We start from the raw sequence: 14,085 nt of genomic DNA on the forward strand, positions 1-14,085 counted from the left end.
TTCAAAACACTCATACTATATCCATCCACAAGCTAAGAAAATATGGACATTTTAAGGACAGTAGGTAGTTTTCTTCCTATATACCATATTTCTAATTACGAGAAAAAAAATGTTCAAATAAACTATCTTTACCCATTATATTCCTGCGGCGCAATCAGTACTATTATCTCATGAAAACACTCTCATTTAAGAATCGAAGAAGAAGAAGAAAAACCACGCTTCGTGGCACGCCATGATTGAAAAAAGAAAATGCAAGCGCCCATCATCTACCACCTTAATATCTTCGACGACGCAATCCCGAATCAATCTCATCAACTTCCCCTCCAGCACTAGTATACGCATTCCACGCATCGCAAGTTTCCTTCACCACCTGTGGAATCATACCTCTCTGATCTCTCCCTTCCGCCACCAAATCCGGTCTCTCAAAAATATTAACCAAAAGCCCCGCACTAACATGCGTACTCGTATGACAATGGAATGGCCAAACTCCAGGATTATCTGCGAAGAATTCTACCACTAGGAAACTGGGATCGGATGGCGAACCAGGTCTCATAAGTGCTGTGTCGCGTCGAACGGGATTAGATGGGTTTGTGATGGTGCCGTCCCAAGTTCCCTTTCCTTCGGCGAGGACGAAGAAATCGTGCCCGTGGAGATGCATAGGGTGAGGAGTATCCCAGATATTGGTAACGTGGATGCGGATAGAAGGATGACTTGAAAAGTTGTAGATATTCCAATCGTGAGGAAGAGTTGAGACGGGAGTTCCTTGGCTGGCGAGGAGGAGGAGTGGTGAGCTAGGTTGTTGGTTAGTCATTGTATGAAGAGGTGTGTGAGAACGTAAAGCTTACTTGTAGTCAGCTCGGAAGGTCGAATTGTTCACAGTGAAGAGGGCACTGCCAGATCCATTCACACCAACATTTATCTCCATGTCCTGTGTAATAGACGGGTTCTCAGGTGGGCTTATTTCGTTGTATGGAATGGTTAAATGTAACGGGTCCTGTGATTTGTGTCAGCATGTTCAGTCATCAGCACGGGGTGAGAGGTCTGACATTGGCACAATCATTACTGTCCCATGACACGCCTGTTGTTGTCGGCGCAAGTGTTGTATTCGCATTGTCATAATAAATTGCCGCTAAACCATGAGGATTCGTGCAAGTCAGAAGCATGCATGCAACATCTAGATCAGATCGCATCCAGACAGCATCGGTCAATTCTCCCGTTGCATGAACCAGGACATCAGCTCTTTGTCCAATACCAAGAGTTACCACGTTAGTCGTATAAGGAACGATTGGAACATAATCGACTGTCGTAACCTGAAGTTGGTGTCCATCAATTGAGAATTTTTGTGTACCTGCACTCCCAGAGTTGATGAGTCGGAGACGGTGTATCTTGCCTTTGGTAAACTTAAATTTGGAGAGCCCCGCATCCGGTGTACAAGTCCCACCCAAGGTAGAATTGCAATTCAATGACCCTTTTCCATTAATTAGGTTATTGTCAACGTGTGGGAATATTGGACCGTTCGGAACTTTTGTCGCGACGCCTGCAACCATGCTACGATATGATTGATGAAGATAGTCAGACTATAAAAAATCAGTGCGAAAACAAAATTGAAAAGCAAAATAACTAACCAGCATGACAGGACCAAGATCAATATCATAATCCACGTGATTGGGACTTTGAGATTTCAGTAAGCGACTTAAATTTTTGATGATGGCTCTCTTACCCATAAATCACCAATGGCCCAAAAAGGCCATCATTGTACTGAGCGCTAAAATGAGAATGATACCAGCTGGTTCCAAAAGACTCGGCTCGAAACTCGTATGTGAAACTACTTCCAGGGGCAATGGGGCATTGGGACACAGAGGGTACACCATCCGCCCAAGGAGTCAACTTCTGCGGTTGACCATGCCAATGAAGACTCAGCCCTTCTTTTCCATTATCAGTAATATTGTTTGTGACTCTGACGCTAATCGTGTCTCCCCAATTTGCTTCGATGAGTGGTCCAGGGAATTGATCATTAATTAAGATAACACTTTTTTGATACCCATCTGGTGCTTTGATAGATCTGGATACTGTGAGATCATAGTGCCGAGTCTTTCCAGTGTTGGGTGGTAGGTGTGGGCCTGGCTTGGCGTTTCCCCAAGGGTGTCCGTAATATGACTTTTAACATGTTAGCTGGAGACCAACTTATGTGCTTGACGCCAAGTGAACATACACCACCATCTTTCAAGAATGGAGGAAGTGTGGAGGCGTTCAAACACCCATATGTAGATAGCCCTACAATAGAAGTCAGTAAGTTCAATTGTAGTAGCTATAGATCACTGACCATTAGTAGAATATTGAGATAACGAAGCATGTAACGAAGCCGCTCTAGTAAGTAGTCCCTTCATCCATGCCATTTTGGAGTGTAACAACGATGATAAACAAATGCTGTGTAACGATTAACCTGTGGCTGTCCAACGAAGTGAAATGATGAAGGGGAGAGGGAGAATTTATAACAGAACGGTAGTCTCGAAGTGTCATAGATATTATAGGAAATCTGGAGGTTGAGAATTCAGCTCGGCGTTGGACCTGAGCCCGTTGGAGGGTCAAAAAGGGAATAATTTCAAATAAAATTAAGAATGGATAACTTGGCTATGGCTATGGCTTCGAATTCGTTTTCGATGTACCGTAGATATATGTCTCTCCTCCACTAATTTGAACTCAAACAATAGTAAACAATATCGACAAGATTGCGTTGAGCAAACCAATGTAGTTGAGAATAGAGTTGCTATTCTCAGATACTACATGGTAGCCTGGGCGAAAGATTTAAAAGCCGGAAAGCCATTAAAGCCACGCTGTAGATCATGCAAGGCTGACTGAGTCTTGAAAAATTCACGGCATTTCTAATTTCATTATATTACTGCTTTTCGTTGGCACATTTCGTCGGTTTCACAGCCGCTTTTGTGAAACATTTCCAATTACAACTTTGAAACTATTTTTCTGCCAACCCAATTCCAATACCTTGGAATATTGAAGTCTGGTGGTCCCCGATGACGAGAATATTGTCATGCAATTGTTGGTGGCGGTAGCAAACTGAGTCCGTTTGCGTTTTCGGGAGTCAAACGACCCAATGAATGTTTCAACTCGGTGCGTAGCTGAGGGATTGAAAGAACTCTCAAAAATCCTCAAATTTGATTGTGGAAATAATTAGTCGTGCAGAAATGAAGTTACATCCCGGAATCTTGGCTTCGGGCTTTAAGGACATCTCTATACTCAAATCTGTTGCTATCGCAACTATGCGAGATCCAAAATTGTTGAGATTCATCTCTATTAAAGGTTGGCTGGGCGATTAAGATTTGTCCGCATGGGATTTTCTTCTGGGATTTGCCTGCATGTTTACACATGCTTTCCCGTCGTGTTGTCCCACGTCGGCAGGGGATGGATTCAAAAGGTGTAGAGTTTGTACAACCTCGAATACCCAAATTGCAGCAAATCATTGGCGTGCAGCTGGTCACTATCAGCTGATTTGATGTTCGTATCTTTCTGGTGTTCCATTGGCATGATAGCGTATTCACACACAACGTCTCTCTGGACGTGGGTGGTAAGCAGAAAACAGATATTCTGTGAGGTTGTGATATTTCGGCTGCTGGACCGTCTCCGTATATGCAAACCCTCTCGTGATCCTTGCGTAGATCATTTTCTCAACAGGGCCAGGTATTACCAACAGTCCGGATATACAATATACTTCAAACTCAAAGATTCCATCGTTCGACTCTCAACATGCGAACACCAGTTGCAAACCTATTTTGAGTTCCAAGCTTTTACGATGATCACATGACCATGTAGTAGTGTGGTAGATGTTGCACGGATATCCGGGGAAGGAGTTTAGTTCGAGCTAATCCATAGTCACAGTAATAGGTTGGTAAGGCTAATGTTTCATCTCAACCAATAATAGAAATTGACTCGTCCGCAACCATAGAACTTTCATCCCGACGCTGCAAAGCAATATTCCAAAGTTGTCGTATACTCACAGCTGATTTCCAAAAATTATTGATAACCTATTCTTACCACCCTTCCAATAATACACCATATCAATTCTCAGTCTATATCGTAAAATCTTACATTAGATGTTGGAGGCGGTTCGCAATTGTAAACGTCATAGAAACCCAGCTGATTCTCAATATTTCTGATGCACAGCCTATCACCTTCTTCAGCCCTGTATGGAAATTCCACTCTTCGAATAGAGATTTAAAAATAGCTACATCTTGGCCTCTAAGTCTGGGATAGAGGTCTGAAAGGGTTAATCTTATTCTTCTGAGATAAATGATGGCTATATCGGCGAGCTTAGCAACTTTCTAACACACAGCAAGAGATGATTGTCAATACAAACATTGTTTTATGGGGTGCAACATAAACTCGAAACGCGGATGCTCTTACTTAATGACAAGAAAATTTCTCAATCCAAGAAATCGTGGATGGTTGAAGACAATCGAACGTTATAGCTTCAGCGGAGCTTGATCATCAGTTGACACAGCCTACTAAGCGAAATTTTACTTTACATCGCGGTATAGAGATCTAGATGGTCATTGCCAGAATCAAAAACGTAAGATGTGAATGATGTCGACCGATATATCATTTTCCTTCACTGCCCACAACAACAAGATCTACATCTCAAAATCATGCTAACAGCTCCAGCTTTGTACAATATGCATTCAAATCCAAACCCCAAAATCATAATAATTTGAAAGCCACCTAGAAACCAATTTTCAAACGACGTTTCAGTTTCCTTCTAGAATTTGATAGCCCTTCCAGCATTGTTCTGGAAGTCGAAAACCTGAAATGCAAAAAACGGCCAAGAAGTGGAGGAGGCAATACAGCCACAGGCGGTACGGTAAGAAGAATAATTGAGCATCTCCCATGTAGTTCTATAGCGAGGTCCCTTCTAAAACGTGGATTGAGGTTTCTCTCACGACTTAAGAGGCTTATGGTCAGCGTAGTGAGAATTTGTTCATCTCCTGGAAGCTCTTCGAAATCCGAATATGTTGGGAGAGCTCTCTGAGTACTCATCTTGACAAGCTGCCGAGACGCTCCAGAATGTATTCGGCTCTCTCAAATATTCGGATAATTCATAATTGGGGAAAGCGATTGTCTACATTGCTATTCTATGACATGGAATTGATCAAAATTGTAGGAAAATATGAATGTGATATATTGTTGAATTACTTCAACATACCGAGTCTAATGACATAATCTATCTTAAACTAGATATCACTAGCTCTATACTAAAGAAGAGGGACTCTTCGCAATTATTTTGCGTTTTAGTGGAATGAACACTAAAAACTCTAGCGGGTCATTTGATTTCCAGAATAGGAAGTAGCAGACCGTTCAGAAGAGACTATCAGCGGATTGTATGTTTCTAGTTTTAAAGATCACATGTCATATTCTATTACTCAGGGTCGACTTCATCATGCGCACCTCTTTTCTCCCCTTTTTTGGATAGGAGAATGCTCTGGAATATTATGTTCGCTAAAGAAAAGCGAGATGCAAAATCTCTTCAAGACAGTTATGACATGCGAAATCGTATACTTGACTACTGTTAGATCAAAGAGAAACCAAATTGCAGTAATTGAATTGCATCATTCGAATTTCTTAATCGGTCAAAGGTGAAATTGCATACGTATGCGATTGTTTGTAAATAACTGTGTACACGTGATAAACTATAAACTATGATTTAGTGTGCGAAGCCAGAAAGACTAGCTTCGAAGCTAGCACCAGACCAATACATCTTTCTAATTATTGGTGTGTGATGCCAAATTAAAGTATGAAAGTTCAACTGTTTTTGATACTTTGATCGAACTCGAAATCCCCGCTGTGATTCATGATGAGGTATTGAACAAATATGTCGCTTAGAAGCTGCAATTTACTGAAAATTCATTTCTGAAGGATAACCATATGTAATTAAGTCAAATAAAACACACAGTATCATCTTTGAATCATCTTGCAATGTACACGTACCTTCCTTCGGAAGATTATGATTTCTGACCTCAAAAAGTGAGCCATTATATGATTTAAACCCGTCGCTGTAAACATTGGTCCCTTGAGCCCTTGGCAGATATCTTCTAATGCTCATTGAGTTCTGGCTACTAATTAGTGACTTCATATGAGCCATTAACCGCTACTATAGTTTTCTCAGGGACGCCAGTTCACCACTAGACATAACTACAAGGTCTTAGCTCAGAGCCGGCACCAGAACAGAGTCTGGGGTAATTTAGCTGGTCCAGATGTAAATATGGTATATAAGAATTCTTCATGATTCCATTAGTCCTACATCAACCAAATCTCAAATAATCTTTTCAAACCAGACATTCTTCCCATATCAGACATCCTTCCCATACTAAACATTCTTCCAAATTGAACAATGTCCCAACAATCAGAACACAACATCCAGGTCACCGAGGCCTCCCAGGAGAACGGCTTTTTTGAAGAGTTCGATGAACTCTTCAATAAAGAATATGAAAAAGTCGAAGCAGCCGCCGCCGCTGCCCCCTCCCTCGCTTCCGAGCCTCAAGCGGGCGCGCCGCTTGCTGAAAACGGCCAGGTGGACGAGACCTCCGAAGTTGACGGTTTCTACTACGACTTCGAGATGGACATCGAGATAGCGCAAGAAGCTGTTGCCCCTGCTGTCCTCGCACCTGAGCCACAAGCTGAAAATGGCCAGGTTGACGAGGACGCAGAGGGTAACGGCTTCGATGCTGAATTCGATGCTGACTTCAATGCTGAATATGATGAAGCATATGAAGAGGAGCAGAGAAATGCCGCCGCTGGTGCCGTTGCCCCTGTCGCCCCGGCACCTAAGCGAAAAGCGAACGATGCGCTTGTCAAAAGCTTGGGCATTATTGTCAACAAACACGGACTTGTGTAAGTCTCTCCCCCTTTTGAACAATCAGAGATCCCAATAGTCCGTACTGCAGTCCCACAATGATGGTGCTTGAATCCCTTGATCCAATTTGAAGATTCAGATTATTTGAATTGTTGAATTCGTTTCGTACATTCTTTTAATATAGAATCAGAAGTTGATTGCACAGAATGAAAATCATCATGTCTCATCTGCTAACACATATCCACAGGCGATCAAAGCTTACCACCGCCGAAATGCGAGCAAGGGCACGAGTCTGGCAAGAGAGAAGAGAAAAAGCAGAAAGAGAGGAAAGGGAGAGAAGAATCGCTAGTTACCAGGCAAGTGGTACATCGATTGACGAAGCTATCTGCTTGGACTGATAGCAGATGCAAGTAAGTCATAGACTCCTAGTAAACCATCTGATTGCAGCAGACTTGCTAATCCTTTGTTCTAGGAATTTTTTTTTTTTTTCAAAAATATATGTGAATATTTGCTTTAGAATTTCTTTTTAGAGAAATAAATGTACATATGCCATGGAAAGATATGTCAACGACTGATGGAACTGGTTATGTACTTAGGAAATAGGAGCTTTTTTTGCCTCAGAATCTCTTTTTTGCACTTGCGATATATATCGATGTGAATGGTGACAGCTGGAGGGCAGATATTGCAATGAATGATCTCAACCTAACCACTGCTTTTGCATCCAAGATACGAAAATTGCAAATCCATAAACGCACTTGCGCTTACCAACACTCCACTGATAACATCTTCCTCATCCTCTTTCAACTCTTCTTACCCCCATCCCTAAATCCTGTGCATATTGTCTTACCTCGCTGTCTCCCAATCTCTAACCCTTCAATCCAGTTCTATAGAATCCCTCGAGCTCCAGCTAGCATCCTGAATCGCTTTTTCCACCCTGCCATCTCTCAATCCTTAACCATTCAATACATTACTGCCCCCAATACCCAATACTCTAAATCTCTCTACCCACCCGCCGCACCGCCATAAAGTTCATCAAGCCATGTCATCATAACATCACCCTCTCTATTCTCTTTTAATTACACCACTCCACCCTACCCTCTCCTCCCCTACCCCATCAAAAACAAATCAATATCAAAATCAACCCCAATACCAACCCCAATACCATAATCCATCCAACCCTCCCTATTCCCAAAACCCCTGTACACATAACCCTCCTCTCAAAAGGATTTTTCTGCCCTTACCCCACATCCCCTGATTTTGATAGTTACGCATCTCAATATCTTTCCGTACCTAGTTACGTTCTATATAGCTAAGCGAAACAAGTCACCAAAATCAAGCACAATGAACTCACGTTCCACCTTTCAAGAACACATCACATCGCATCACAAATTCAAAGTAAATACAAGTCAAATTTTTAATTATCTTATTAATTGATTGTATCTATAATCACTTTATCCTTACCGATCCCTCTATACCTACTCAATTCGCATAAAAAATTTCTCATACTAATACGTCGACTTACTGTAACCGCAACGAACTACCCCATCCCCATCCCATTATCAGGAATAAATATCAAATCCACGACTACAAATTAAAATAGATCAATAATTAATCTCAATTCACAGCATGAACAATTCTATATTCCCTCGCTCGTCTATCTTTACAAGAGCGACTCCATGCACATTCCCATCTCCCCTACAAAGAGAACCGATTTTCCCACTTCTCAACATCTTCAACACCTCCAATACCTCAATTCCCTCCCTCACATCTCCTACAAAGTAAACTTTCAAATATCATTCAAACAATCAAAACTCAACATCCCTTTCAATCTCTCAAACATATACCATGAATGTATATACCGATGATTTAAACTCAACTAATGAAAGATTTACATGATTAATTTCAACTCCTATCCTCTTTTGCAGGAGCCTGTGACTGTATTCTTCGTTCTGTTCGTCTATCTTCTTAAGTATACTCGTAGGATTTTGAATTTATAATAGAGGGTTGCTAGTTCCTATCTAGCTAGCTATCTACCTACTTACCCCTTATATGTATTTTTCTCTTTTTCTCTCATACATCTCTCCCCTCTTTTTACTCGCTTTGAAATAATATCAATATTAAACGAATTGTGTGGATATCGTATATAATATATAATACGCAATACACAATATATAATATATAATACGTAATATATAATATAATATATCAACTTACATATTCAACTTCCATCTTCAACTTACACATCCAGCTCATACTCATAATCAACTCAACTCGAATACTTGACTTTATCTCCTTTCATCACATCTTATATTTATACTTACATACTCATCTCACGTTATATCATATCAATTTCCACCCTCTGCTTATATACTCAACTCACACTTATACTTATCTTCAATTCACACTCATACTCAATTCACACTACTTGTCGGCTAATTATCCTCATGGCCAACCACCCTAGGTGGTTGGTAGCACCAACTCCGACATGCAGCAACTCCGACACGCTCGATTTTTTCAATAATTAATATCAATTCAACTACTTATTGTAGAATAATAAATTTTATATAGAGTTATAGCCCTTGATTGCCTTTTTCATTTGTATTAAAGCTTTTCATTTCAAATATTGTTGGTTTATTATTATTGTAAGGTCGGTTTCTCGAATAATCTAATAAATCTTTTCAATTGAGAAAAGTGTTATGCTTACATAATCAGTCGCATAAACTTCGAATCTAAGGCTAATAATATAACCTCAAAACTCGACCCTTAAAAGTTTCACAATTAGAAGCAAAATAATAAGAAGAAAATCTAGTAACTATATTGAGGCAACCTCAATAATCATTTTCATATATTTAGATATGAAATTAATTGTGTAGTTGAATTGATATTAATTTTTGAAAAAATCGACCGTGTCGGAGTTGCTGCATGTCGGAGTTGGTGCTACCAACCACCTAGGGGTGGTTGGCAGAATTTTTCTAATAGCCGACAAGTAATACTCATACTTATATTCAACTCATACTCAACTCACATTTATATTCAACTCATACTTATATTCAACTCGCACTCAACTCACACTCAACTTATACTCAACTCACACTCAATTTATATTCAACTTACACTCAATTTATACTCAATTTATACTCAACTTACACTCAACTCACACTCATACTTATATTCAACTTATATTCATACTCAACTTATACTCATCTCACACTTATACTCAACTTACACTTATATTTAACTTATATTTATACTCAATATATATTTATATTCAACTCACACTCATACTCATCTCATCTTGTATTATATTAATTTCCATTTTCTATTTATATACTCACTCACATTTATACTTATTTTCAATTCACACTTAACTCATACTCAACTTACACGCTAACGCAAACATACTCAGACGCAGATTCACTTACACTCACACTCAAACATTAATTTACCTTATCCTCTCTCCTTTCCTACTCCTTGTTCTTTCCTCTCCTTTTCCTTTCCTCTCATTTTATTTCACTTTATTTTATCTATACCTACCCCCTCCTTCACCTCTACCTCTTCACTATCTCTATCCCCACCTCCTCAAATTCTCAAAAGTCTCAAAGTCTCAAATTCTACTATACTATATATTCTTACAACATCCATCCTCCTCCATCAAATATCATTAATCATATATTCTTCAATCCCCCTCACTTCCACTCCCTTATCTCCAACCCCCCTTCCTTTTTCTCCTTATACTCCTCTAATCCCACACTCTCTATCCCACACTCTCTATCCTATATCAAAAATCACTCACCCCGATTACCCAGCACTCACCTAATCATCTCTCCAATACTCTCTCCAATCACTCTCTCCAGTCACTCTCTCCAATCCCACTCTCTCTAATCCAATCTCAAACCCTCCCATAATCTCAACCCCCCCCCCTCCCCCCGCCCTAATCTACCTACCTACCTACCTACTTATTTACCTATCTATCTATAGCATAAATAATATAATAAACATAACTATTTATAAATATCTAGGTATCTACCTAGTATATATATCATATTACATTACATTACATCATATCACTTCTCAATATCATCTACTACCTACTAAACAACCAAACATCTCACCTCACCTACTACCATCTTATACCCAGCATATCATACCCACCATATCATACCCACCATCTTATACCCACCATTTTATACCCACCATCTTATTTCCACCATCTCACCATCTCATACCCACCCAACCTCTACATCTATCACATCACACCAAAGTAAAAAATTCACTATCTTTCATTTATTTTGATTTCCCTTTCAATTTCTCTTCTTACAAGTTACAAGAATCAAAAAGATTACAAGAATTCCTTTTTACTCCTCACTCCACATCCCACCAAACTATGCTCAAACTAAATTTGATCATTTAATCCACCTACCCCCCAAAAGCCTCATGCAGTATTACCATCTACTTCCGATTCCTAATCCTAGTCCATGCACGTAAGTATTATGCGCGGCCGCGTATTTCCTTTCCCCAATATCTTCATTTATCACGTAGACCGTCATCAGATCGATACCCTAATCAGACCCGTGCCACTCCAATCCCTACTGAACGCCCCAAAACTCCAAGATTTCGATTCCGTATCCCATCTACCGCCCAAAATTACAGAGAAATCCCAAATTTGGCGCAGCGAATACCCATAATTGTAGGAGATTTCGTGTCCGTTCCAAGCACCAATATATATACAAGAATACCCTCATGAGTTTCTTTCTTTAATCCACAATCATCCACCAGATACTTCCAAGAAGAACCAGCAATACCACTGTCGTAAGAATTCCTGCTCCAACCCTATCAGCCGTCGTAACTGGTTGTGTCGCCTGATAGTTACTCGGGCTCTTCCCAGATCCAGCAGTGGGATCACCTTTACTTGTTCCACCCGTGGTATTAGTGACTGGTCCCGCTACCTGCGCAATGAGATTACTTTGAATGACCTCTAAAGCTGACATCTGTTCGCCCACTCCATAAAATCCATCGAATTGTCCCGTTCTCCAATTGAGCCCGCAAGTGCGTCCATTGTCGCCTCCAACGCATGATGCGGCAGCCCCTTTAGCTGAAGGGCGTAGTAATTCCATAACAGAATCGTAGGTAAAAGGTGCCATTTTCGTTGTAGCCGCGAGCCAGCGAGCAAGGTATGCTTTAAATGATTGTTGATCAACATTGCATTTTCCGTTATTCTCACAAGCTACCTCCATCATGACATTATCCTCAAAGAAAACATGGGTAGCATTTAGTAAACCTTCGACACGTCCACGCCAGATATCGCTTCCATTGGTATAGTTATACATATTTGCCGCGCCGAGAAGGAAAGCTCCAGCATTATAAGTCCACTGTATATGGTTGAGCTTGGTACAATTAAGAGTGTCGTCAGAACCATCGTAAACGTAGTACTTTTCATCCATAAGCCCCACATGCTCCATCCAATCCCAGGTTTTATCTGCCCACTGTGCATATGTATCGTTGCCGGTGTATTTCGCAAGGCGCGCACCCAAATTAAAAAAGCAACCATTAGAGATTGAGTTTTTGTAATTGTAACCATTGTTGAAGGTAAAAATTTGCCATCGTAGTCCTCCAGCACAAGTACTATCGTCCCACCGGGGAGCTTGAGTATTGAAAACTGCTTGCGCGAGAGCGAGCCATTGGGGCCTATTTGAGGGAGGATTTGGAAAATTCACTTCGGCTGCAGACATAGCCGCCAATCCCCAAAATCCCTGATCATCATTTCCCTCCGTTTTAGTTTGATTCGGGGTCATATAGTCATTATCTGGTCCCGTCTGCCACAGCATCGCTTCCGTAGTAACATCGTTATATGACGAATCGCCTGTATAATACCAATAGTCAATCAGTGAGCCAAACATTGCTCCGGCCTCCCACCAATAATATGGAGCCGGTAGATTCCCGGGTATGCCCCCCGTTCGGTTTCCTGTGTAATAGGACATCATATCGTACGCAATCGTACTCGCCGCGGACTTGATAGAATCTGAATTTGTAGTCAGTATATAAAATTTGACATAGAGAGCGAAATACATACCCGGAGAATCAAGATCGACTTCTATCGCATTAACGACATGACTCCCAGCTATGAAAGCTGTAGCAAAAGTCGATAAAGACTTCGAGACCTTCATGATTAAGAGTATGGTATTTGTGTTTGTGCAATTTTGTGTAGTTTCGTGTAATAGATATAAACTAGGTGTGGTGTTGAGGTTGAAAAAGCGCCGGGGTCAATGACGTCTATACACCAAAGCACACCAGAGATGGATATGACGAAATATTCAGAAACAACCTCGAAAACGACCGTAGGAAATCCCTTCAATTAAATTATATGCAGAGAATGGTTCCAAACGGGATGGGATAAACGATTGAATTGTTCTTCTCGAACTTTCTATGCCCTATGTTTTCCCAAGAACCAAGATCAACAACGAACAATTGAACGACCAAATTAATTTCTGAGGGGGAGAGTGAGCAGCAGTCCCAAAAATTAAGCCAAAGAGCGATTCGATTGTAGCAAAACCGGGAGCAACACCATAATAGGATGATTGTTATGGAAATAAAAGTTGTGTTGTTTTGATGAAGTTGGTGGTTGTAGAGTGAAGAGGTTGATGGAAAGTCAAGTAACGGCTGGTTGTGTTTGTTGTACACGGTATCGTAGGTAGTGACGAATCTTTGGAATTCTCTCGTATTGATGGAAGGCGCGGGAGTGGAGGTAGAATCCTAGATGATGATCTTGCGGGGAATGCAGATTTATAAAGAGAAGCAAGGATAATGAGGCGGAGTAGTCTTGGAATTCCAGACCAAGAATGCCAAAAGCAATCGAGGAAGGAAGAACGAGGAACGAGACGAGGAGCGAGGAACGAACTTTCGTCGGGGTTGGGTTGAATCAAGTACCGTGCAGTAGAGTTGGCATCCATAGTACAATATTGAATCCGATTCGACGAGAGTACCTGGGTAGTCTCGTAGTACGGTACACTTCCAAAATAGAATAAGAAGAAGGTTTGTGGAGAGCCGAGACTTGTGTTTTCCATGAAAGAAAAAGATGTTCCGATCAGTCCGGAAGGTTTGAAAGAAATTCAATCCAAAGCCTCGTATTTGGTTTCTTGGTAAGGTTAAGGGAAGAAAAGAAAATAAGATGAAATGGATGAAATGGATGAATGCATATCTACATCTATCATGGTACTATCTAGGAGGGA

General features: G+C 40.7%; 3 protein-coding genes across 3 annotated transcripts; 1 reads left to right on the top strand and 2 right to left on the bottom strand.

The window, feature by feature from the left end:
• Window positions 1-274: 274 nt before the first annotated feature.
• Window positions 275-2,396, bottom strand: EAE98_003594 (uncharacterized protein; the record flags this gene model as incomplete). Its single annotated transcript, XM_038951214.1, has 7 exons — window positions 275-791; window positions 846-994; window positions 1,047-1,577; window positions 1,626-1,671; window positions 1,721-2,157; window positions 2,213-2,274; window positions 2,324-2,396. 7 exons carry the CDS (start codon window positions 2,394-2,396, stop codon window positions 275-277), a joined length of 1,815 nt encoding a protein of 604 aa, XP_038812678.1.
• A 4,001-nt stretch (window positions 2,397-6,397) lies between these two features.
• EAE98_003595 (uncharacterized protein) lies at window positions 6,398-7,257 on the top strand (the record flags this gene model as incomplete). Its single annotated transcript, XM_038951215.1, has 2 exons — window positions 6,398-6,877; window positions 7,117-7,257. The coding sequence occupies 2 exons, from the start codon at window positions 6,398-6,400 to the stop codon at window positions 7,255-7,257; spliced, it is 621 nt and encodes a 206-aa protein (XP_038812679.1).
• A 4,356-nt stretch (window positions 7,258-11,613) lies between these two features.
• Window positions 11,614-13,023, bottom strand: EAE98_003596 (uncharacterized protein; the record flags this gene model as incomplete). The annotated part of the gene is made up of 2 exons (XM_038951216.1): window positions 11,614-12,878; window positions 12,930-13,023. 2 exons carry the CDS (start codon window positions 13,021-13,023, stop codon window positions 11,614-11,616), a joined length of 1,359 nt encoding a protein of 452 aa, XP_038812680.1.
• Between the last annotated feature and the right edge of the window lie 1,062 nt (window positions 13,024-14,085).

Source organism: Botrytis deweyae, assembly GCF_014898535.1.
Source record: "Botrytis deweyae strain B1 chromosome Unknown BDEW_006, whole genome shotgun sequence".
NCBI classification, from domain to species: Eukaryota; Fungi; Ascomycota; class Leotiomycetes; order Helotiales; family Sclerotiniaceae; genus Botrytis; species Botrytis deweyae.